Consider the following 23,499-nt stretch of genomic DNA (forward strand, 5'->3'; position numbering starts at 1 on the left):
TTTCTCCATGTTTGTCAGGCTCATCTCGAACTCCTGACCTCAGGTGATCCACCCTCCTCGGCCTCCCAAAGTGCTGGGATTATAGGCGTGAGCCACTGCACCCTGCCTAGAAATTTTTTTTTTATCTGACATTTGCTTTTCCTATTCCATTCTTCCTAATTCTTGTAGATTTGCTGTATAGATCTTTTGCTTGTTTGGTTTTGATTATTACTCATTACTGAGTGAAATGAGGTCTCCTTCAGCCAGCCATGTGCGGGAAGCAACTGGCCAGTGAACTGAGCTGGTAGTGAAGCTGTTTGTGGCCCTCTCTCCCAACCATAGTTCGTCAACAGACTGCCTCCAGCAAAGAGAACATTTCTGAGGATTTTATCATTCAGGCCTGTCTTATCTTACTATTCCATGGTACCAAATAGAGTTCTGGTAAAAGTTCCCACAGCTTGTGCCCCTTAAACCTTTGTTGCAACCAGGATAATGGTTCTGCTCTGCAGGTGTACCACCTACTTGGTGCTCTGCCAACTTTGTCTGAGAGTGGGGACCACAGCAGGTGTTTAATCTCAGCATAATTCTAGGCTCTGCTGTAATCTTCACTGAATTTGGCAGGTCATCCTCATTTATTGTGCCTAGGGTTTCATTGGTACCATATTTTTTCAGAGAGTGGATGGGTTTTCTTCCCTTTCTTGTTTTTGGGTGATCTCAAGGATGACAACATGACAGAGGTAACTTTATTTTGTTATTCTAAACTTTATTTATTTTAAAACCAGAAGGTTTTTTTTTTTTTTTTTTTTTTTTTTTTGAGATAGGGTCTCACTCTCTCACCCAGGCTGGAGTGCAGTGGCATGATCTCGGCTCACCACAACCTCTGCCTCCCAGGCTCAAGTGATTCTTCTGCCTCAGCCTCCTGAGTAGCTGGGATTACAGGCACCCGCCACCACGCCTGGCTCATTTTTGTATTTTAGTAGAGATGGGGTTTCACCATGTTAGCCAGGCTGGTCTCGAACTCCTGACTTCAAATGATTCACCAGCCTCGGCCTCCCAAAATGCTGGGATTACAAGCATGAGCCACGGTGCCTGGCCTAAAACCGGAACCATTTTTAAAAATAGAGTGCCTCTATTCTTGGAAGGAGTAGGTAACATTAGACCCCTTAGACCATGTCATGTGGGAAAAATAGTTTCAAAATTCTACGCACACCCCAACAGCAACAAGCTTTCTCATAGTCATATAGGTATAAGTAACAGAGCTTAGATCAAGTCCAGGTCTGTCTAAGTCCAAAGCCTCAGTTCTTTTTGTCATAGAACTTACTCATAAAGGATATAGATATCTCTTTATGCTTCTTCTTATGAATATTTTTCTATTAACTACTTTTTTATTTCCTGGTTTTTAGTGTGACAAGTACAAGACTGGAGTTATTGATGGGCCTGCATGTAACAGCCTTTGTGTTACAGAAACTCTTTACTTTGGAAAATGCTTATCCACCAAGCCCAACAATCAGGTATGGACATTATGAATAAACATTCCAGAATTATAGTGTACTCTAATTTTACCAGAAATTAAAGGCATTATTAAAAGAATTCTTGAACCAAAGCTTTGAGACATTATATGTATTTCAATTTTGTATGCTTTGATTCATTCATTCAACAGACATTTATTTTATTTTAATTTTTTGAGACAGGATCTGTTGTCTAGGCTGGAGTATAGTGGTGAGATCTCTGCTCACTGCAACCTCCACTTCCCAGGCTCCAGTGAGCCTCCCACCTCAGCCTCCCATGTAGCTGGGACTACAGGCTCACACAACCACACTTGGCTAATTTTTTGTATTTTTGTAGAAACAGAGTCCTGCCATGTTGCCCAGGCTGGTCTTGAACTCCTGAGCTCAAGCAATCCACCCGCCTTGGCCTCCCAAAGTGCTGGGATTATAGATGTGAGCCACTGCACCTGGCCAGTCAACAGATATTAATAATCTATCCCCAGTATATTCCAGACACTGTTTTGTTTTGTTTTTGTTTTTCTGTCAGCACTTTGATCTTAGATGCTGTTTCAGTTACCAGGAATACAATGGTGATTAAGGCAACCTGGTGCGGTGGCTCATGCATGTAATCCCAACACTTTGGGAGGCTGAGATGGGAGGACCACTTGAGCCCAGGAGTTTGAGACCAGCCTGGGCAATGTAGTGAGACCCTGTCTCTCCAAAATTAAAAAAAAACAACAAAAAACCTAGGTGTGGTGGCACACACCTGTAGTTCTAGCTACTCAGGAGGCCGAAGTGGGAAGACTGCTTGAGCCCAGGAGGTTGAGGCTGCAGTGAGCTATGGTCCCACCACTGTACTCCAGCCTGGGTGACAGAGTGAGTGAGTGTCTCAAAAAATAAAAAATAAAAATAAAAAAATACAGACAGCCAGGCCTGTGGCACACACCTGTAATCCCAGCACTTTGGGAGGCCAAGGTGGGTGGATTGCTTTAGTCCAGGAGTTTGAGGCTTACCTGAGCAACATAGCAAAACCCTGTCTCTACAAAAAATACAAAAATTAGCTGGATGGCCAGGCACGGTGGCATACACCTGTAATCCCAGCACTTTGGGAGGCTGAGGCAGTAGATCACTTGGGGCCAGGCGTTCAAGACCAGCCTGAGCAACATTGCGATATCCCATCTCTACTAAAAACACAAAAAATTAGCCGGGTGTGGTGGCGCATGCCTGTAATCCCAGCTACTCCAGAGGCTGAGGCACAAGAATCACTTGAACCTGAGAGGCGGAGGTTCCAGTGAGCCAAGATCTCACATCACTGCACTCCAGCCTGGACAATAGAGCGAGACTCTGTCTCAAAAAATATATATTAGCTGGGTGTGGTGGCATACACCTATGGTCCCAGCTACTCGGGAGGCTGAGGTGGGACAATCACTTGAGCCCAGAAGGTCAGGGCTGCAGTGAGCCATGTTCATGTCACTGCACTCCAGCCTGGGTGACAGAGTAAGACCCTGTCTCAAAAAAAAAAAAAAAAAAGACAAGATTGCTTCCCTTACAGACCTTACATGATCCCAGAGGGACAGGAGGTACTGTTGATAAATCAATAAACAAAATAATTGTAGAATATGGTGTGTTCTGTAGGAGATACAGAGGGCAAATTGATAGAGAATGCAGTGTCAGGGATGGTGAGAAGTGCTTTAGAGGATGTGACCAGAGAAGACCTTTCTGAAATAATATTTGAACTTATACCTTAATAAAAAATTCATAGGCATGGGCAAAGGACAGGATGAACTAAATCACAAAAGAACTCCAAACAGCTGATGAACATAATAAAAAAAATTCTACCTTACTTTTCATCAGAGAAATAAGAATAAAACAATAGAATATCTAATTGGAGTAGAAGAAAATACAACGAAACATCTGGAGCAGTGGAAAATTGCATTTTAATGTTCATCTTATGGTTCCTAAATTTTCCTATATAAATATACATTATTCTTATAGAAATTTAAAATAATTTTTAAGTTGACAGTATTAATCATGTTAAAGACAATTTCTAAAACAAAGTCCAACATTTGAGTGTCTCCTGCTTGCCAGGCACTGTTTGAGGCACTGAGGGAGACAGATAAAGCCTCTGGCCTCGTGTTCTAATATGAGATGAGACAGATAGTAATGAGCTGATAAATAAATAAATATGATAATTTTAGACAGTGCAAAAGGCTATGAGGATAATGAAACAGGGTCATAGGTGACCTGGGGGTGGAATAGGATCTATTCTAGACAGGGGGTCAGGGAAGGCGTTCTAAATGCAATGTCTGATCTGAGACTTGAATGATGTAAAGGAGCCAGCCACGTGAAGATCTGGGAGAGTACACTCCAGGCAGAGCCAGCAGCAAGCGAAGCAGGTCAGGAAGCAGAAACAAGCATGATAGCTTCAACCTGTCACAGAAAGACCAGTGTAGCTGGGACTTTGAGAAACGGAGTATGTGGTACAAGATCAGGTTGGAGACATAGGCGAGGCTAGCTCAAATGGATCCCAACCAGTCATGGAAAGGACTTTGGACTTTAATTGAAATGGGAATTTATTAGAGGGTTTGGAGCAAGGCAGTGAAATAATGTTTTGTTTGGATTAATATTAAGAATTAATATGATCTTTTTTTTTTTTTTTTTTTATGTAGAAGAGGGGCAACCTATCCTAGTGGTAAAGACCTCAGCTCTTTTCAGCATGTTACTTCACCTGTATCTGCTTCAGTTTCCCCATCAATGAAATAAGTATAATGATAGTACCTACCACCTAAGGTTGGTACAAGGATTAAAATGATAACATAAATCAGTAAAAGCCAGGTGTGGTGGCTCATGCCTATAATCCCAGCAACTTGAGAGGCTGAGGTGGGTGGGTCACTTGAGGCTAGCAGTTCAGGACCAGCCTGAGCAATACAGCAAGACCCCATCTCTACAAAAAAAATTTTTTAATTAGCCAGGTTTAGTGGTACATGCCTATAGTCCTAGCTACTTGGAAGACTGAGGCAGGAAGATTCCTTGAGCTCAGGACTTCGAGGCTGCAATGAGCTATGATTATGCCACTGAACTCCAGCCTGGGTGACAGAGCAAGACCCTGTCTCTAAAATAAATTAGTAGACCATAGGACATAGTTAACACTATATAATATTAGTTTGATAAATAACTAGATACTTAAATAGTAGTTAATTCTGGGGAAGTGGGGTTATGGAAGTAGAATGGGAATTTTGCTTTTGCCTTGCATCCTTCTCATTGGACTTTTTGAAAAATATATTTAGGCATGCATTACTCTTATAATTTAAAAAAAATTAGTTTAAGGAAAAAATCTTGAGTGTGATTTCAAGTTTGTAGTTCAAAAATAAAGTCACACCTTAACCTCAATGTTTGATGCTTGTTTTGTTTTGTTTAGAGGAGGAGGACCCTACTCAGTATAATACATAACTTGCCACTCTTTTTTACACAGATGTATTTAGGGATTTGGGATAATCTACCAGGTGTTGTGAAATGTCAAATGGAACAAGCGCTTCATCTTGATTTTGGAACTGAATTGGAACCAAGAAAAGAAATAGTGCTATTTGATAAGCCAACTAGAGGAACTACTGTACAGAAATTTAAAGAAATGGTCTATAGTCTCTTTAAGGTAAGCATACCCATTCATATGTTGCTAGTGTGAAATGGGACTCTTCAGAGGAATTGGCAGGACCTCATCCTAAGCCATTAAAATGTTGATATTCTTTGACCTCTATCAGGCTCTCCATCCTGAGGAAATAATTATAAGAGGCCAGGTGCAGTGGCTCACGCCTGTTATCCCAGCACTTTGGGAGGCCAAGGCAGGAGGATCACTTGAGCCCAGGAGTTCAAGTCCAGCCTGGGCAACATAGTAAGACCTCAGCTATATATATATATATATATGCCAGGAGTGGTGGCATGTGCCTGTAGTCCTAACTACTTGAGAGGCTGAGGTGCGAGGATTGCTTGAGCCTGGGAGGTCGAGGTTGCAGTGAGCCAAGATCTCACCACTGCACCCCAGCCTGGATGACAAAGTAAGACCCTGTTTCAAAAAAAAAGAAAAGAAATCTGTGTTGGAGAATGTTTACTTTAACATTATTTATGATAGCTAAAAATGTCCAGATATGAGGAGGGAGTTCATTAATTAATTGGAGTGCTGTACAGTTTGACATGAAAATTAATTCAAAAGTGAAATAAAATGAGTATACTCTTAGAATTGTGGTTATTAGAGGCTGGGAAGGGTACAGAGGAGAGGAGGATAAGGAGAGGTTGGTTAACAGATACAAAATTACAGCTAGATAGGCAGAATAAGTTCTAGTGTTCTATAGCAGTATAGGGTAAAGGGATTAATAATTTTTGGATATTTTCAAAAAACTAAAAGGATTGTGAATGTTCACAACACAATGATAACTGTTTGAGACATAAATATGCTAATTACCTTGATTTGATCATTACACATTCTATGTGTGTATTGAAATATCACTCTGTATCCCATGAATTTTTTTTCTATGTGCTCCCGTTCACAATATAGACAAGGCACATGGCCTGGGCTGAGGTGTACATGGGAGTTTACCTCCTCATTCTATACAGTCAGTATAAGAACACAGCCTGGGGTAAGCACCAGGAGGCCTGGGGTTTTTTTTTTTTTTTTTTTCTGTCTTTTTTTAAAAGACGGTTGGTTTTTTTTGTTTTGTTTTGGTTTGGTTTGGTTTGGTTTTGGCAGGGTCTTGCCCTGGTGCCCAAGCTGGAGTGTGCAGTGGCATGATCTCGGCTCATTGCAGCCTCAGCCTCCTGGGTTGAAGTCATCCTCCTGCCTCAGCCCTCCAAGTAGCTGGGATCACAGGTGCTCCACCGCACCTGGCTAATTTTTTTTTTTTTAGAGTCTCGCTCTGTTGCCCAGGCTGGAGTGCAATGGCATGGTCTCGGCTCACTGCAACCTTGCCTCCCGGATTCAAGCAGTTCTCCTGCCTCAGCCTCCCGAGTAGCTGGGATTACAGGCACCTGCCACCACACCTGGCTAATTTTTGTATTTTTAGTAGAGATGGGGTTTCACTATTTTGGCCAGGCTGGTCTCGAACTCCTGACCTCATGGTGATCCACCTGCCTCAGCCTCCCGAAGTGCTGGGATTACAGGCGTGAGCCACCGCATCCAGCATGTTTTTTTTTTCAGCAGAGACGGTTTTTGTTTTTTTTTTTTTTAAGCATAGACAGGGTTTCACCATGTTGCCCAGGCTGGTCTAGAACTCCTGAGCTCAAGCTATCTGCCCACCTTGGCTTCCCAAAGTGCTGGAATTACTGGCTTGAGCAATTGTGCCCATCAGTATCCCATAAATTTGTAGTTATTACATGTCACTAAAATTAACGGGGAAAAAAGCATAGCAGTTCCTCCTATGCAAAAAAAAAAAAAAAAAAATGGTACTCTGCAAATTATTTTTTTAATTTAAAGAAATACCAATATAGGCTGGGCGCAGTGGCTCACGCCTGTAATCCCAGCACTTTGGGAGGCCGAGACAGGTGGATCACGAGGTCAGGAGATCAAGACCATCCGGCTAACATGGTGAAACCCTGTCTCTACTAAAAATACAAAAAAAATTAGCTGGGCGTGGTGGTGGGCGCCTGTAGTCCCAGCTACTCGGGAGGGTGAGGCAGGAGAATGGCGTGAACCTGGGAGGTGGAGCTTGCAGTGAGCTGAGATCGCGCCACTGCACTCCAGCCTGGGCGAAAGACCGAGACTCCGTCTCAAAAAAAAAAAAAAAGAAATACTAATATATAAATAGAAATAAAAGAAAGTTTTAGAAAAAAGTTTTATTTTCATTGCTGTTTTATTTTCACTCAAATTTTTTATTTGGCCATTTTACATGTATTTCAGACTAACGGAAATACTTTTTCATCTTCATTAACTACTATTTGAACAAAATAATTATTAATGTGATACATACAAAATAGGATAAAATAATTAGGCCAGGCATGGTGGCTCATGCCTGTAATCCGAGCACTTTGGGAGGCCGAGGTAGGAGGATCACCTGAGCCCAGGAGTTTGAGACCAGCCTGGGCAACATAGTGAGATCCCCATCTCTAAAAAAAAATAATAATTTTTAGTTGACCCTTATTGTAACTTTGATGTAAGTACATTACAGTTTTAATGTATGAATGAGGAATAATTACTTTGTTGGTTAATTATCTAAAGGGCCTGAAGGGGACAGGGGAGTTAGTGGCCATTTCCTAATAAACAGACAAGTATTTTAAAGTGGGTTTTACTGCAGTTACATAAAGCATGGTTCTAGTTCACTTAGGAAGCATCATAAATATTTGGAGATATACTACATTAAGTTCCTGTATGGGGATTCAGTACCAAGATTATTTCTAGCATGGTTAATAATGCCCATAAAGAAACTTAGTATGTTGCATGGGAGGTATTTTTCATTCCTTCCGTGTAACTAGCCAAATTCTTGACAGGCAAAATTGGGTGACCAAGGAAACCTCTCTGAACTGGTTAATCTCATCCTGACGGTGGCTGATGGAGACAAAGATGGCCAGGTTTCCTTGGGAGAAGCAAAGTCAGCATGGGCACTTCTTCAACTGAATGAATTTCTTCTCATGGTGATACTTCAAGATAAAGAACATACCCCCAAATTAATGGGATTCTGTGGTGACCTCTATGTGATGGAAAGTGTTGAATATACCTCTCTTTATGGAATAAGCCTTCCTTGGGTCATTGAACTTTTTATTCCATCTGGGTTCAGAAGAAGCATGGATCAGCTGTTCACACCATCATGGCCAAGAAAGGCAAAAATAGCCATAGGACTTCTAGAATTTGTGGAAGATGTTTTCCATGGCCCCTACGGAAATTTCCTCATGTGCGATACTAGTGCGAAAAACCTAGGATATAATGATAAGTATGACTTGAAAATGGTGGATATGAGAAAAATTGTGCCAGAGACAAACCTGAAAGAACTTATTAAGGATCGTCACTGTGAGTCTGATTTGGACTGTGTCTATGGCACAGATTGTAGAACTAGCTGTGATCAGAGTACAATGAAGTGTACTTCAGAAGTGATACAACCAAACTTGGCAAAAGCTTGTCAGTTACTCAAAGACTACCTACTGCGTGGTGCTCCAAGTGAAATTCGTGAAGAATTAGAAAAGCAGCTTTATTCTTGTATTGCTCTCAAAGTCACAGCAAATCAAATGGAAATGGAACATTCTTTGATACTAAATAACCTAAAAACATTATTGTGGAAGAAAATTTCCTACACTAATGACTCTTAGTTCATTTGGACATAATTACCATTTTAAGAAACTTGCCACTTTTAAAGAACAATTTTGAGCATTAAAAAAAGATGGCTTCAGATTCCTGCCAGTTACACAAAACTCCTTCCCCCCAGGCCTGAGAAGCCATCAGTATGTGATTACTGAAGTAATGGCAGGTGTAGGATCAACAGGTCCCCAAGATGTCATTCCTGCCCTTTTAGAAGCCCTGTTACATCTCCGAAGTATATTCATTGTGTAACTATTTTGACTGACTTTAAAAACCAATGCTGTGAAAAGCTTCATTCCATAAACATCAACAGTGAGTGATTTGTAGATTTACCTTAGCCAAAATACCAATGCTGGAAGCATTGTTTGCATTGAAGCTGCTGTTCAACGAGAAAATTTATAAATTTACTAATGTCTTAGCATGGTAAAGTTTGCACATTAACAGAAACTAAGACTGCAAAGCAGGTTAAACTTGCTTCTTTATAAACAGATGTTGGGTTAATAGCATGGTTTACTGTATTAAAGACTTATACACCCATTTTTAACCTCATTCAGACATCAGCTGTTATGTGTAGCTTCACAATGGTTCAAGTGGCTTACTTCAAGAAATCTTATACTTGACAGTACACCAATTTTATTGACTAAAAATGGATGAACTTTCCTAAAGATTCAAAGGGCCCATCTTAGTATCACGCAGCTGACTGAGCCCTTCAAAACTGACATCTTAAGGCCCAATCAAGATCCACATATCCTGATTTTGAACTATGTGAAAGTGGGACTGTAAGTGCAAGACTAAAATAAATTATAGCAGACTTTTCAGTAATAACTTTCCATTTTCAAACAGTATATCCTGTGGGCCAAAGGGCTATTTCTTAAAGAGGCATGTAAATGTATTAATCTCATGTTTTTTTCCCCATGTAAACTTGATATACAAGGTTTAGTATTTGCTCCTCTTTCATATTATTTTCACATGTATACTCAGATTTGGCATGTACCTTTCAACATCTCCATAAAATTAAACACCTTTTGGAGAAAAGATCCAGTATTTTCTGCTCAAAGGTTTCACCTACTTAAAGTGGATGTGTTAAAAATCTATGTGACCTTCACTGGACAGCTTTCTCTCAAAACTCTCCTTCAATGCCATGGATTAGCACCAGTTTTGTTTAAGGTACTTTTCCCATTAATCATCTGGTTATAATAAATGGATGGAAGAAATATTTCCCAGTGATGGCTGGTCTGTTGCTTGCCAGATTTTTAGGGAGAGCTGTTCATCATACAACATAAGGGATAATGACTCCTGTCAGGTAAAATAGAAGCCCAAGAAATAACAACTTTTTCTTAAAAAGTTACACTTGTTTTCTTGGAGAAAAAAACCTGTCAACTCCTTTGCTTTTACAAAATATTTCAGGGTATTTCCTATAAGGTTCATAAGAATAAGAGCTTAACACAGAAATAGTTGCTGTTCATAAGTTTATTGTCTATATCTGAAAAAATCATAGAAAATTGTTGGGTTTAGCTCTCAGCAGCCCGCTCCTGAGCTCTGAGGAAGCTTGCCTTCTTTTGAGCTACCCGATCCTTCTTCTGAGCAAGGGACATTTTGGGACGGTTCCACCTATAAAAGATAGGAATATATATTTTTTAAACTATAACTGAACAGAATAGAGAATATTTAATTTAAAATTTTAATTTTGATAAAATGTTAATAAAATTTAATTTTGATAGAGAATATATAAGACTTTGCAATCAGAAGGAGGTTAAATAATCCAATACATTTACTTATGTATGATCTTAAGCTAACTTTCCCAAACCCCAACTTCTGTGATGTCCTACTACCATAGGGCCAAAAGTCAAATAGAAGACATGTTAGATTCAGTAATCCCACTTCCAGGTATTTTCCCAAATGTTTTGAAATGTTTGTCCAAGAGAGTGGCACTCCCATGTTCATTGCAGCACTATATATTAATAGCAACAGATAAATGGATAAAGGAAATGTGGTATACATATACGTAATGGATTATTACCCAGTCTTTAAAAATGATGGAAATTCTGTCATTTGCAACATGAATGGAAGTGGAGAATATTGTGCTCAGTGAAATAAGCCAGGCACAAAAAGACAAATACTTCATATTCATATAGAATCTAAAACAATGGAACTCACAGAAGCAGAGAGTAGAATGGTGGTTACAGAGGCTGGTGGGTGCAAAGAATGGGCAGATAATAGTCAAGTATAAAATCTCCAACAGGAGGAATATGGTTTTTTTTTTAGTTCTATTACACAGCATGATGAATACAGAATATCGTACATTTCACAATTAAGAGAATAAATTTCAAATGTTGTCACCACAAAGTGTTAAGTATTTGAGGTGAATGTTAAATACTTTGATTTAATTACTACACATTGTATTTGTGGGCCATCACATCACTTTATGCTTACATGTTCATTAAGTATTACTTTCTATTCCATTTAAAGATCAAAACATGAAAGATCAACAAAAAGCAACTTGTCAGCCAATAAAAAAATGCAATAACCAGTACTCAGACTGTACTAGGATAGAAAGAGCCACCTCAGTAGTGTCTGAGGCTAACACATTTCCATCACCACAGTTACTTTTGCAAACCTGGTTCCCTTCGCTTCTGCCACATCATGCAGAGCTAGTGATCGAGTTTGCACAATTACACCAACAGTCTGCCCCACGTGGGAACCATTCCCAACCTGTTTTCTTGAAAAGACAAAAAAAAGACGACATACCTCTTCTTTTTAACTTCTTTCTTGGGCTTCTTTTCATAGACTGGATTCTCTCGTATAGCAGCATGCGCTTTCTTATACATCTCCTCCATCTGAAACAAAGGAAAGCAAACAGTACTTGGTTTCATTTCATATGCCCTACTATATTAATGTAACCATAACTTATTTTGTCCTTCTAAGCCAGATTCTCAAAAAGAACTAAACTAAATCAATGTTGGTAAACACTTTAACTTCTAAATGTAACTCACCTTTTCCTAACAAATTCCCAATTTTCGCCTTATGCAATGTGAATTATCACTATTTATAGAACGCCATCTTACTCAAGAAAAAAATCAGGCCAGGTGTGGTGGTTCATGCCTGTAATCTCAAGCACTTTGGGAGTCTGAAGTGGGAGGATCACTTTAGCCCAGGAGTTTGAGACCAGCTAAGGCAACATAGTGAGACCTGTCTCCACAAAAAAACGAATTAGCCAGGTGGCAATTATTAATGGTGGCATGCACCTGTAGTCCCAGCTACGGGACTACACTTGAGTCCAGGAGGTCAAGGCTGCAGTGGCACAATCACAGCTCACTGGACCCCAGCCTAGGTGACAGAATGAGACCTCATCTCTACCAAAAATTAAAAAAAAATTAGCAGGGCATGGTAGTGCACACCTATAACCCCAGCTACCTCGAGAGGCTGAGGTGGGAGAATTGCTTGAGCCCAGAAGTCTGAAGTTGCAATGAGCTATAATTGTGCCATTGCACCCCAGCCCGGGAAACAGAACAAGATCCTGCCTCAAAAAAAAGTAAGAAAACAAAAAGAAAAATCTGCATGTACTTCTGAGAAATTCAGCCACACTTCTTGAGTCACTCTAAATCAAATTTTTGTCTGCAGAAACAAATATTGCGCTTCTCATTTTAAATACTGTCTGGCCTAGATTCTTTCATTCAAGAACAAGTGCCAAGATGATGAATGTATGGGACCAAGAGTCACAACACTGACATAGCTTAACTGAGACCAGGGACTGGACACAGGCCAACAAGCAAATTCATCTGTCATCCCACAATCCCTAGACTTTTGTTTTCCATCTTTATCTCACAGGCCTTTAAAAGTAATTCCCAGCATTATGTACCAAGGACCTCTCTTCTTTCACTACCACCAATCCATCCCTAGTATCTAGTGGTAATATAAGGCCTCTAGACCAGAAAGACGTCAGAAGTTTTCCTGAAAAGCCAACCGATCAGATATTTTATTGGGCAATTTTTTGTTTTTTTGACATGAAGTCTCACTCTGTTGCCCAGGCTGGAGTGCAGTAGCGGAATCCCAGCTCAGTGCAACCTCCACCTCCCAGGATTCAAGCAATTCTTCTGCCTCAGCTTCCCGAGTCACTGGGATTACAGGAGTGAGCCACCATGCCCAGCTAATTTTTGTATCTTTAGCAGAGACAGCATTTCACCGTATTGGCCAGGCTGGTCTCGAACTCCTGACCTCAGGTGATCTGCCCACCAAGGCCTCCCAAGTGCGGGGATTACAGGCGTGAGCCACCATGCCCGGCCAGGGCAATTTTGTTCTAAAACTCACTGAAAAAAAAAAAAAATGCTGCAACTCTCTGAATATCTAATAATTATAGCCCACTACAGATTATGTCACAGTAATCCAGGTCTCTAAAATTATTCATTCAATGTGGAGATGTGATTACTACACGCATTTGCATAAAGATTATTAAAGGAAAATAATGCAAAAATGCTCACTGCATTTGAAACCTCAACGACCTATACCCATTTTGAAAATTAATTTCCCTACCTCTTTTAGCACTCTATTATAGCTGTTCACTAACAAATAACAAATCCATTTGATGACTTCATATATAGTCATTCAACAAATCTAAGCAACCCAGTTCCTTCCAAGACGTCAGACAAGTAGACATGTAGATAATGCCTGAATTCAGGTAAAGACCACCTCCTGTTGGAGACACATCAGATGTCTGCATAGGATTTCAGCAGGCACACAGGAGGATAGAGGCCACTGTAGATAAAATTAATGAGCCAGCTAGAAAAATACATTAGCCAAAAAGTAGTCTAGCTGAAGGAAGGCATGTATACAGGAAAGCATTAGGAAGTAAACATCTGAAAGCACAAACTGGGAGTCTGAAAAGTTCTGAGCAAGTATGACATGACTACATAAAGATATAGGTTAGGAAGTAGATTTTGCAAGACTAGTAGAATCATAATCCAAAAGTAAATGACCTCTTTACCAGGATGAAGTCGTAAGTAACAAAGAAATATAACGCAGTAAAAATTAACGTGCACCTACATTACTGATAAAAAAACTATTCCTTTTCCTAACTCAGAAACTCAAGCTATTTGTTTATTCAGCCTTTACACTATGTCCAAAGCATAGAAATAACAGAAAGTGATCATTTCCCAACTACTGTTTTTAAAAATTTTCCTAACCAATAGCTATGCCAAAATAGAAGCTACTACACACTAACAAAAAAGAACCTGGGTCAGGAACGGCTCTCATCTGTAAGCCCAGCATTTTGGGACTCATTCTTGCAAACATGGCTCCCCTCATTTCTACAACATCATGCAGACCCAGTGATCAAATCTCTTTTCCTGTGTACATGTCTGAGGTAACTGGGAAGTCCAGAATACACCACACATATGCTATGAAGAGCTTTCCTCCCAGATGGTATCAAAATAAGTGAAGCTTATTATCTAGCACCTCCTATCAAACAAAGCAGATTACAACTATGATTACAGAAATGACATCTACAAATACAGAACAGCCAAAGCATAAAAGGTAGCCAAATCTTCAGATGCTTGAAGTCTCCCACACTTGAGCACCTAAAAGATTACTAAAAGAATGTTGACTAGTCTAGCTCAGTACTAACCTGAAACACACCTATATAAGAATGTTACCTGCCCCCAAAGCAAGTAATAAACCTATTTCTATAAATTAACCAATATAGGCATTTTTAGGTAAATGTTTTACCATGTCTGGAGTTACGCTGTTCTTTATGTATTGAGAGAACTGTTTCTTGTAAGCATCTTCATCTTCTTCCATTAAGTAGCGCATGTAATCTGCAACATTCTGGCCCATGATGTGCTTCCGGTGTACTTCTGCATTAAATTCCTTGCTTTCAGAATCATAACCAGGGAATCGTTTGGTACTAAAATAAAGTTATTCATATTTTAGTATAGACTCAACTTAGTTTACTAGTAAGAATTTACTTTAGTAGCTGCCATCAGTCCCGTCTTGAAACAATTATCCCATCATATGCAACCAAAGGACCAACTACTGACTGCTCAGTTAGTGGGATATCATCATTCAGCAGCTCATCTCAGAATTCCAGGACAGAAAAGAAATTCATACTACAAACACCTTTAAAAGCCATTACCAAGGCTTTCTACCACTACAAAATTAGTTATCCAGCACATCAGCACAGGAAGGAGTTTCAAAGCTTATACTCTAAATCCTTTAATTTTCAGTGGGTACATGGGAATAAGTGATTTGTCCAAGATCACAGTTAATGAAATTGTCAAGTGAGAATGCTCTTGGTGTACTTGCAACTAACTCCCCCCACCCACCTCCACATCATAAAAGCAAAATTTCAGTTGGGTTGTATTTTAGGCTTACCAAAAATTACTATTTCTTGGTTAAATCACCAAATGCTAAAATATTCCTAAGAAGTTAATAAATCAAGATGCACAGACTCAACAACAAAAAATATCATTAAACCAATGGAACTACAAATTAACCTACTTAACTTCCCAAAATGGCCTACAATCTTATTCCTAGTTGCAATTTTAGAAATCTTTCATAAGCTTTTTCCTAAAACTCCTTATAAAATTCTGAGATCCACCTTTTTGCATAATTCAGTACATCATTTTTACTCTGATTGAAAAAAAGAAAGTGCATGGGGAAAGAGGATGGAGTTGCTCATTTCTAATAAGAATAAAGTCATATGCAAAAGGTAGTGGTTTCAATCACATCTCTTTCACTAACTGGCCCGAAAAACTTGGGACAAATAACTCTGGGCCTCAGACTCTTAATTTATAAAATGGGCTATAATTCCTTCCTGCCCTACTAGGTTCCTCCTGCACGGTACCTAGGCATACAGCAGGCATTCAATGATAGCTACTTTAATTCAGTTATCTCCATAGTCCAACTAGTTAAAAACAGGGAAGTACCAGAGTCCAGGCACCAAGGTCTTAAATAGTATCCTTACCTGTGAGGGATAGACAAGCCTCCATCCACAGCTCCCTTCAGGGCACCAAAAACTTTATTGCCAGTGGTAGTCCTGGCAAGGCCTGCATCCAAATAGCAGGTGAAGGCACCTGGCTGACCATCAATGCTTTCCACATTGTATTCATCACCAGTCACCTCCACTTGGCCTTCATAGATCTTGTCCATGCCAAACCTATTGAGAAGCTATTCAAGAAACCAATGTAAATGCTGGTTTGAATTATTCAAACTGCTCTAAAATTAAAATAGCTTATGTCATAACCATAAGGACCACTGACATCTGGAAAAGAAAATTTCCTTCCACACCCACCCCTTTCACCAGATCCACTTGGTCATGAATTTTTAAATGCTATTAAAAAAAAAAACTTAAAACATTCAATTTTACTTGAAACAATTTTATGCCTTCTGCATCTTTGCTACATGTCCACACTTGACTTATGCAGCAATCAATGAGAATGCATAAACTTGATTCTTACACTTACAATGTCCCCTCCATTCAAACATGTTTTATAACCAATGATGAGTGGGTTGTGTCATCAACCTTGATGCACATGCTTAACAATTCCATTGCAAAACAAGGTAAAAAAACTCAAGATAATAAAAACAATGCAAAATCCCATCTTCATCTACCAGCAAAATAGAGCATATACAGGAAACACTGCCAACCAGATGGAAAAACGTTTAAAACAAAAATGAATCTTCCCATCAATGACCACTCTCCAAAACACTAAGATTCTCATTTTTTTTTTTTTTTTTGAGACGGAGTTTCGCTCTTGTTGCCCAGGCTGGAGTGCAATGGCGTGATCTGAGCTCACTGCAACCTCTGCCTTCTGGGTTCAAGTGATTCTCCTGCCTCAGCCTCCCAAGTAGTTGGGACTACAGACACACACCATCATGCCTGGCTTTTTTTTTTTCCTACTTTTTTAGTAGAAACAGGGCTTCACCATGCCGGCCAGGCTAGTCTCAAACTCCTGACCTCAAGTGATCCACCCTCCTCAGCTTCCCAAAGTGCTGGGATTGTAAGTGTGAGCCACCGCGCCTAGCCAAGATTCTCCAGTTTTAATGTGCACATAAATCACTTGGTACATACTATCAAAATACAGATTCCAGAAGGTCTAGAGGGGAGTTCCCACGAGTCTGCATTTTTAATGTTTTCCAACATTCAGAATGTATACCTAAGTAGCAAGGGTCTTCATTGTCCAATTAAGTAGTCACTAGCTACAAGTGGATTTTCAAATTCAAGTTTACATACTGCTGGAACTCAACAGCTGCAGGTCACTAGTGGCAAAACCACTGGACAGCAAATTACAGATTTGTGTCATTGCAGAAAATTTTATTGGAAAGAGCTGACCTAAATAGATCCATTAACAAAGCAGAAAACTGGAAGCAGGCACTCTCCTGAAGCACAACTGAAGCTATCTTATCCATGTACAAACCTCTTGCAGAAAACTCTCCAAGCAATCAGCCACAAACTACATCAATTAAAGTCATCTTGTACATACCCTGCGGGCCAGCAGCAGGCCAGTACAATATGCTGCAGCATAATTTGTCAGGCCAACCTTCACACCATATTTTGGCAGTTCGTGTGCATATGCTGCGCAGACTATCATATCCCCCTCTATACGGGCATAAGCAATCTATAGTAAGAGAGAAACTAGGTTAGTAATCTGTTGCTTTCACTGTCTTATTACATCTTAATTATTTTTCAAGGGAATAAAAAAACATTGATGGACATAGATGTGCATCACTTAAAATGCTGAAGACTCTTAGCTGGGTTGCCAGTAAATTAGAGGTGCTTAAAAAGTCAAAGAGGAATACCCAAATATTTCAATCATCCTTTGAACTAAACATAACTAAATTCAGCAAAGTCTCAGGAACCTAACGTTTAGTTATCTGAACTTGGGTACGGAGGAAGACAATGCCTTCACAATCAACAAACTATTTGCCCAGGAAACAGGTGTGCCTACCTGCTACACAATATCAATAAATCTTAACTCTCAGAATTTCTCCTAGTTGTAAAAGCCCAGGATTCTAGCTTTCAGAGTCCAGTGAAAATGCTCTTAGTACAAGAGCAAAACTGACACTTCCTAAAGGTCTTTCATGTGGGAGCCACCTTTGTACATTTTATTAAAACCTATTTCAAAGAATAAGCAGAACAATCTTAAAGCCCTGTTTAACTCACAACTACCTTTTCAGTGGTTAAGTGGCATATAAGGCCATATAGGAAAAATCAGGACAAACCCTATTCTACTGGAATTGGGATGGGCAAGAACTTCTTGCTTCTAATCTCCCCACCCCACACACACATAAAACAGGTTTCAGTCTCTTGCTCTGTCATCTAGGTTGGAGGGCAGTGGTGTGATCTCACTTCACTGCAGCCTCAACCTCGGGGCTCAAACAATCCTCCCACTGAGTAGCTGGGACTACAGGTGCGCCCCACCATGCCCAGCTAATTTTCTTACATTTTTTGTGAAGACAAACTCTCACTATATTGCCCAGGCTGGTCTCAAACTCCTGGGCTCAAGCAATCTTCCCAAAGTGCTGGGATTACAGGCATGAGCTTCCGCGCCCAACCAAGAGCATTTTTTAAAGTACCAATTTCCCAGGTTCCAATTCTAGACCTACTAAAAGGAAAAATTATTCACTGGATGCTTTTGGAGGTGCTAGACAGCCCTTCTAACACACACACCATGTGCTTTGCTTCCCAAGCACAATTTCTCTAGCAATAAAAAAAGGGGAATGTCTAGAATACAACTTACCTGACAAATGATATCTCTGTTTGTTACACGAACTATCATCCTGTATTTAGGTGTGTTGTATTTATTTTTATCTTGTATCACCAAGCGTTTCCGAGCATAATAATCAGTTTTACCTTCTGAAAGAAAAAAATAATTGTAGAAAGGATACTCCACTGCATCTGCAAAGCAGATTAATATTGTAAACACAAAAAGGTGACAGTACCTCGTCGTCTTCTAAATTTCACTTGGTATCTCTTAAAGTAGGCCTTATTCTTAACAACTTTAACAAACCCCTTAAAGAAAAAAGAATGTTATTAAAACTTTGATGTCTTAGCCTATGATACTTTTGACATGAATTAACCATGTAACAAAGTAACACTTGAACTTCAAGAGTAAAAACAGACGACTGTCACTTGTAGAATCCCAGGTTTCACAATCAACTAGGGTCAAGAATCTTTTTCCTCTACTTTCCACGTCACAGACTGGTAGTTTCATAAAACAATAAAAATGAATCCTTAGAGAAATATGGAATAAAAGAAACATACAAAATGCAGGCCCCAATTTATTACAGTTAACAGGTATAAAATTATTGTTACATTGCTTTCAAAAGGTTTTAAACGCTCTGAATTTCCATACTTGTTTCTTCGAGGACCAGCACCGGTAATTGTGCCAAACTTTTGCGAAGCACTGCTCTAGACAGCAGTCAGTGGTGCCAAACGTCAGTCTGTTCGGAACACGCTATGTCCCACTTCAAAAACGTAGCCTCAAATAACAACTACATACCTCTCTCGCTTCCCACGTTACGCTTTTCAAAAGCCTAAATTACCTGCCACAAAGCTTAACTGGGCAAGAGCACATTCAGCAGTAATTCCCCCCAGTGCTGATGGGGAACAGCACTGTTCCCCATCAGCTAAAGCAACATTTCATCCCACCCTTGGGGCCCTACCCCAATAATTAAACTCATCCGGCGACAGACCCAAGAGAAAGAGGCAGGAGGCATGTATTGCATGTTAAAGGAGCTTCCGGGGCCCAGGGACCCCTCGGCCTCCAAGCTCCACTGACAATTTTGGCTTAAAAACCACTTGCTCGGCCCACAGGCACAAGCTTCCTAAATCTAAGACTCGCCGGCTCCGACATTCTTCTGGAAAACCCACGAAGTACTCGGTACTCGGAGATCGAGTGGGACCCGAGGACCTGTAGCCCCTCTCCATTCTGGCATTCCCCAGCTAGGCTGAGGCCGACTGCTTGCGACCTCTCACGCCCGGCCAGCGCCCCCTCACACTAGACGGCAGTATCCCCACTCAGGCTGTCTACTAAACTCACCCTTCTCCCCAATCCGCCGTCCAAGCTCACGCTACCCTTCTTCGCCAACCCCTCCCCCCCAAGTTCGCGCACCGGGCGGCAGCCATTTAAGGCCACGCTGGGAACTGCACCTCCATCAAGTCAGAGCTAGCAATCTAACGCCATCCGGCCCCTGCGACGCGCGAGACGGGCCCTAGGCTGGCGTACGGGCTAGAAAAGTGAACCTCCGTGCATCTAGAGCCCCGAGACCGAGGCATCCACTCACCATCCTGCGGAACAGAGACCCGAGTCCGCGGCTTGACAGAGACCTGCAGGCCCAGCGGAGCTAGTGGGGGTGGGAAAAAGGCCACAGCCTTTGCGCAGGCGCAGTATGTAGCGCGGACGGTGGCGCCAGTGACGTGTGGAAGAGAGAGGGCGTCGGCCACAAGGCGTTTTACGTTCCGCCCCCTGCTGGAAGGAGGGTGAATGCCTGCCTAAGCTCTCAAGGTTCCAACGCTCGGGGTATCTCACAGGATCAGTGCGGTGAGGAGGAGCAGGGAGGATTACTGGAGCCTTTCGCTTTCTTTGCTACAGCGTTTTGTTTTGTTTTGTTTTGTTTTGTTTTGTTTTGTTTTGTTCATAACAAACGTATTTTGCTTTTCTAAGCAGGAAAAAAAAATAAAATTAAATAGGACAAGTTTGCGTGGGAGCCCTCTTGCCTTCTCTGGGCTACTCATCCTGGTCCAAGAGCATACGGACCCACCCTCCCATCTCACTCCCAGGAAGCCTTCCCTGAGAGCCCCAAGCCTGGGATAGGGGCCACTCCTCTGCCTTTCTACAGCAGCTTTCTACTGGCTTCAGCCCACCACAGACTGTCAACTTTTCGAGGTGGGCCCTGATGTCCACCTCTGACTCTCCATCACATAGCAGGGTATCAGCTGCTCACCGTCAGAGCTGGGAGAAGGGACGGCCAACCAGGATGACAGGGTTAAGTGACTCCAAAACACTGCCACTAGAATAAATCAGAATTAGGGTGCCAGTTACCTCTGATTCCAACTTGTAATTCCTTATATAATAGGAAAAACAAACAGAGTCCACTATGGCCGATGTCAACAGAGCTCTAGAGGAGAAAACTTAAACCACTTTTCACAGGAAGTGTGATTCTATTTTTGTAGAGCCACCTTTGGAAGGGTAAAGAAAGAGGTATTCGATTCGTATTTATAGAAAATATTTAAAAACCTTCATTTTGGTGGATTATCAAGTGATTAGCCTACCAAAGGTGCTCCATGTCTTGGGCAGGCCCTGCTTACACTGGAGGCAAAAGCATCAGGAAGGAAAGTCTGCCTGGAAACAGGCCGGTTCATAACTTTTGCATGTTTTAGGGCAAGGGTTCATAGGAAGACCCACATATTATTCATCTGAATATTTAGAAGTCATGGGCCGGGCACGGTAGCTCAGGCCAGGTGCGGTGGGTCACGCCTGTAATCCCAGCGCTTTGGGAGGCTGAGGCAGGCGGATCATGAGGTCAAGAGATCCAGACCATCCTGGACAACATGGTGAAACCCATCTCTGCTAAAATTACAAAAACTAGCCGGGCATGGTGGCACGCACCTGTAGTCCCAGCTACTCAGGAGGCTGAGACAGGAGAATCCCTTGAACCTGAGAGGCAGAGGTTGCAGTGAGCCGAGATCGCACCACTGCACTCCAGCCTGGCGACAGAGTGAGATTCCGTCTCAAAAAAAAAAAAAAAAAAAAAAAGAAAGAAGTCATGAAGCAGGCTGGACGTGCTGGCTCAGGCCTGTAATCCCAGCACTTTGGGAGGCCAAGGTAGAAGGATCACTTAAACCCAGGAGTTTAGGACCAGCCTGGGAAACGTGGTGAGCCCCTGTCTCTATGAAAAATAAAATCCAAAAAAAGAAGTTATGAAACAAATAACATGTTAAATTAAATATACTTTATCATCCTTATCCCTCTCCTTCTTACCTTATAAATCCATAACAAGAAAATTAAAAATATGTATACCTATTCCGCTTGGTCACAGTCAGGGGTCTGTGGCTAGCATGGCTGGCTCAGCCAGTGCAGTTGGTGACACCAGGAGCTAGGGGGTAAATCCAGCATCCTCAGCCAACAGCACCTTATTCAAGTGGTAAAAGTTAAAAATCACCAATAGTGGGACAAATTAACATTATAAGTTCACACCTGTAATCCCAACATTTTGGGAGGCTGAGCCAGGAGGATCGCTTCCGCCCAGGAGTTTGAGACCAGCTGGGCACATAAGACCTCTATCTCTAGGGAAAAAAAAAAGGAAAGGAAAGAAAAAATAAATTAACATTATATGCCTCCTGATGCACTGAGAAGAACACAAAACACTTCCTACCAAATTTACATAATCTAATCTAAAATAGTTATCTAATATGTACCAACCAAATCTAATCATGATGAAACTACACGTAAATCCAGATTTAGATAATTCTACAAAGTAACTGGCCTGTACTCTTCAAAAGTGACAAGAACGTGAAAGATAAGGAAAGCCTAAACAATATTTCAGACTGAAAGAGACCAAAGTGACATGACAACTGCATGCAATGTGTGATTCCATATTGCATCCTGGACAAGAAAGGAAAAAGGGAAATAAGAAGGCTTTGTATTTCTTTGGTTCAAAGGACATTATCAGAACAATCAGTGAAACTTTACTGAAGTCTGGATTAGGTGATAGTAATGAATCAATGTTAAATTCTGATTTTTTTTTGAGATGGAGTTTCGCCCTTGTTACTGAGGCTGGAGTGCAATGGCGCAATCTCGGCTCACCACAACCTCTGCCTCCTGGGTTCAAGCGATTCTCCTGCCTCAGCCTCCCGAGTAGCTAGGATTACAGGCATGCGCCACTACGCCTGGCTAATTGTGTATTTTTAGTAGAGACGGGGTTTCTCCATGTTGATCAGGCTGGTCTCGAACTCCTGACCTCAGATGATCCGCCCCCTCCCCCCCTTGGCCTCCCAAAGTGCTGGGATTACAGGCGTGAGCCACCAAGCCTGCCTAAATTCTGATTTTCATAGGTAGACTGGTTATGAATGAGAGTTCTTTTTTTTTTTTTTTAAGGTAATACACACTGAACTATTTTGGAGTAGTGGACATTATTTCTGCAACTTAGTCCCAGTAAATGGCTTAGGAAAAAAATTACATGTGTATATATACATATACATATATGTGCATGTAAAGAGAGAGATTAATAAAGCAAAAATGTGTTAAAATGGTGACAGTGGGGAACTTGGGAGAAGAGTATATGGAAATTTTTATGGTTCTTTGTACGGTTCTTAACCCAAGCAGTGGTTTTGAAATTATTTCAAAATAAAAAATAAAACATTGGCTGGGTGCCATGGCTCACCCCTGTAATCCCAGGACTTTGGGAAGCCTAAACAGGTGGATCACTTGAAGTCAGGAGTTTAAGACCAGCCTGGGCAACATGACGACTTCTCATCTCTACAAAAAATACAAAAATTTTAGCTGGGCGTGGTGGTATGTGCCTGTGGTCTCAGCTACTTGGGAGGCTGAAGTGGGAGGATCACATGAGCCCAGGAGGCAGAGATTACGGCAGGTCATGATCTTGCCACTGCACTCCAGCCTGGGTGATACAGCAAGACCCTGTCTCGTAAAACCAAAAAACAAAAAACCTGCGCTAGAATGGGAGCTATTTGTTATTTATTATTCCTTCTAGAATATAGCTTTTATTATTTGAAATGAAAGTGAACTCAGATTTGGCCGG

The 23,499-nt window shown here is 41.1% G+C and overlaps 2 protein-coding genes, 2 non-coding genes and 1 pseudogene across 7 annotated transcripts in view; 1 reads left to right on the forward strand and 4 right to left on the reverse strand.

Moving 5' to 3' along the window:
* Nucleotides 1-9,956, forward strand: part of DIPK1A (divergent protein kinase domain 1A) — a 121,228-nt gene extending 111,272 nt beyond the window's left edge. For 2 of the 3 annotated variants that reach the window (XM_054476213.2, XM_054476224.2), the window contains exons 3-5: nt 1,383-1,490; nt 4,939-5,115; nt 7,941-9,956. In XM_054476213.2, the coding sequence (XP_054332188.1) occupies nt 1,383-1,490; nt 4,939-5,115; nt 7,941-8,753 (1,098 nt within the window). In that variant the 3' untranslated portion in view covers nt 8,754-9,956. Of the gene's footprint in view, nt 1-1,382; nt 1,491-4,938; nt 5,116-5,224; nt 5,537-7,940 lie in introns of those variants that run through there. The other variant, XM_063664722.1, reaches the window with a different exon arrangement.
* LOC129023888 (small nucleolar RNA SNORA51) lies at nt 5,991-6,114 on the reverse strand (annotated as a pseudogene).
* Nucleotides 9,957-10,194: 238 nt separating the features above from the next.
* On the reverse strand, nt 10,195-20,173 carry RPL5 (ribosomal protein L5). 2 transcript variants are annotated; one of them, XM_054476239.1, is made up of 8 exons: nt 20,023-20,173; nt 18,679-18,748; nt 18,477-18,592; nt 17,220-17,354; nt 15,701-15,903; nt 14,464-14,641; nt 11,491-11,579; nt 10,195-10,353 (listed from the first exon to the last, which is right to left on the reverse strand). In XM_054476239.1, the coding sequence occupies exons 1-8, from the start codon at nt 20,023-20,025 to the stop codon at nt 10,254-10,256; spliced, it is 894 nt and encodes a 297-aa protein (XP_054332214.1). In that variant the 5' UTR covers nt 20,026-20,173; the 3' UTR covers nt 10,195-10,253. The 2 variants fall into 2 exon arrangements, with proteins under 2 accessions (XP_054332214.1, XP_054332225.1); XM_054476250.2 differs by having other exon boundaries at nt 11,491-11,575; nt 14,463-14,641; nt 20,023-20,127.
* On the reverse strand, nt 11,280-11,412 carry LOC129023614 (small nucleolar RNA SNORA66). Its single transcript, XR_008496864.1, has one exon. It is a non-coding gene; the product is annotated as a small nucleolar RNA SNORA66 (small nucleolar RNA).
* Nucleotides 14,710-14,804, reverse strand: LOC129023568 (small nucleolar RNA SNORD21). Its single transcript, XR_008496846.1, has one exon. It is a non-coding gene; the product is annotated as a small nucleolar RNA SNORD21 (small nucleolar RNA).
* Nucleotides 20,174-23,499: the final 3,326 nt, after the last annotated feature.

Source organism: Pongo pygmaeus, chromosome 1, assembly GCF_028885625.2.
Source record: "Pongo pygmaeus isolate AG05252 chromosome 1, NHGRI_mPonPyg2-v2.0_pri, whole genome shotgun sequence".
In the NCBI taxonomy this organism is placed as follows: Eukaryota; Metazoa; Chordata; class Mammalia; order Primates; family Hominidae; genus Pongo; species Pongo pygmaeus.

Coding starts and splice junctions, on each gene's coding strand:
- RPL5 (XM_054476239.1), bottom strand. Junction 18,593..18,678: donor GAAATTTAGAAGACGACGAG/GTACTGTCACCT, acceptor TTTTTCTTTCAG/AAGGTAAAACTGATTATTAT. Junction 10,354..11,490: donor AAAGAAGTTAAAAAGAAGAG/GTATGTCGTCTT, acceptor TATCTTTTATAG/GTGGAACCGTCCCAAAATGT.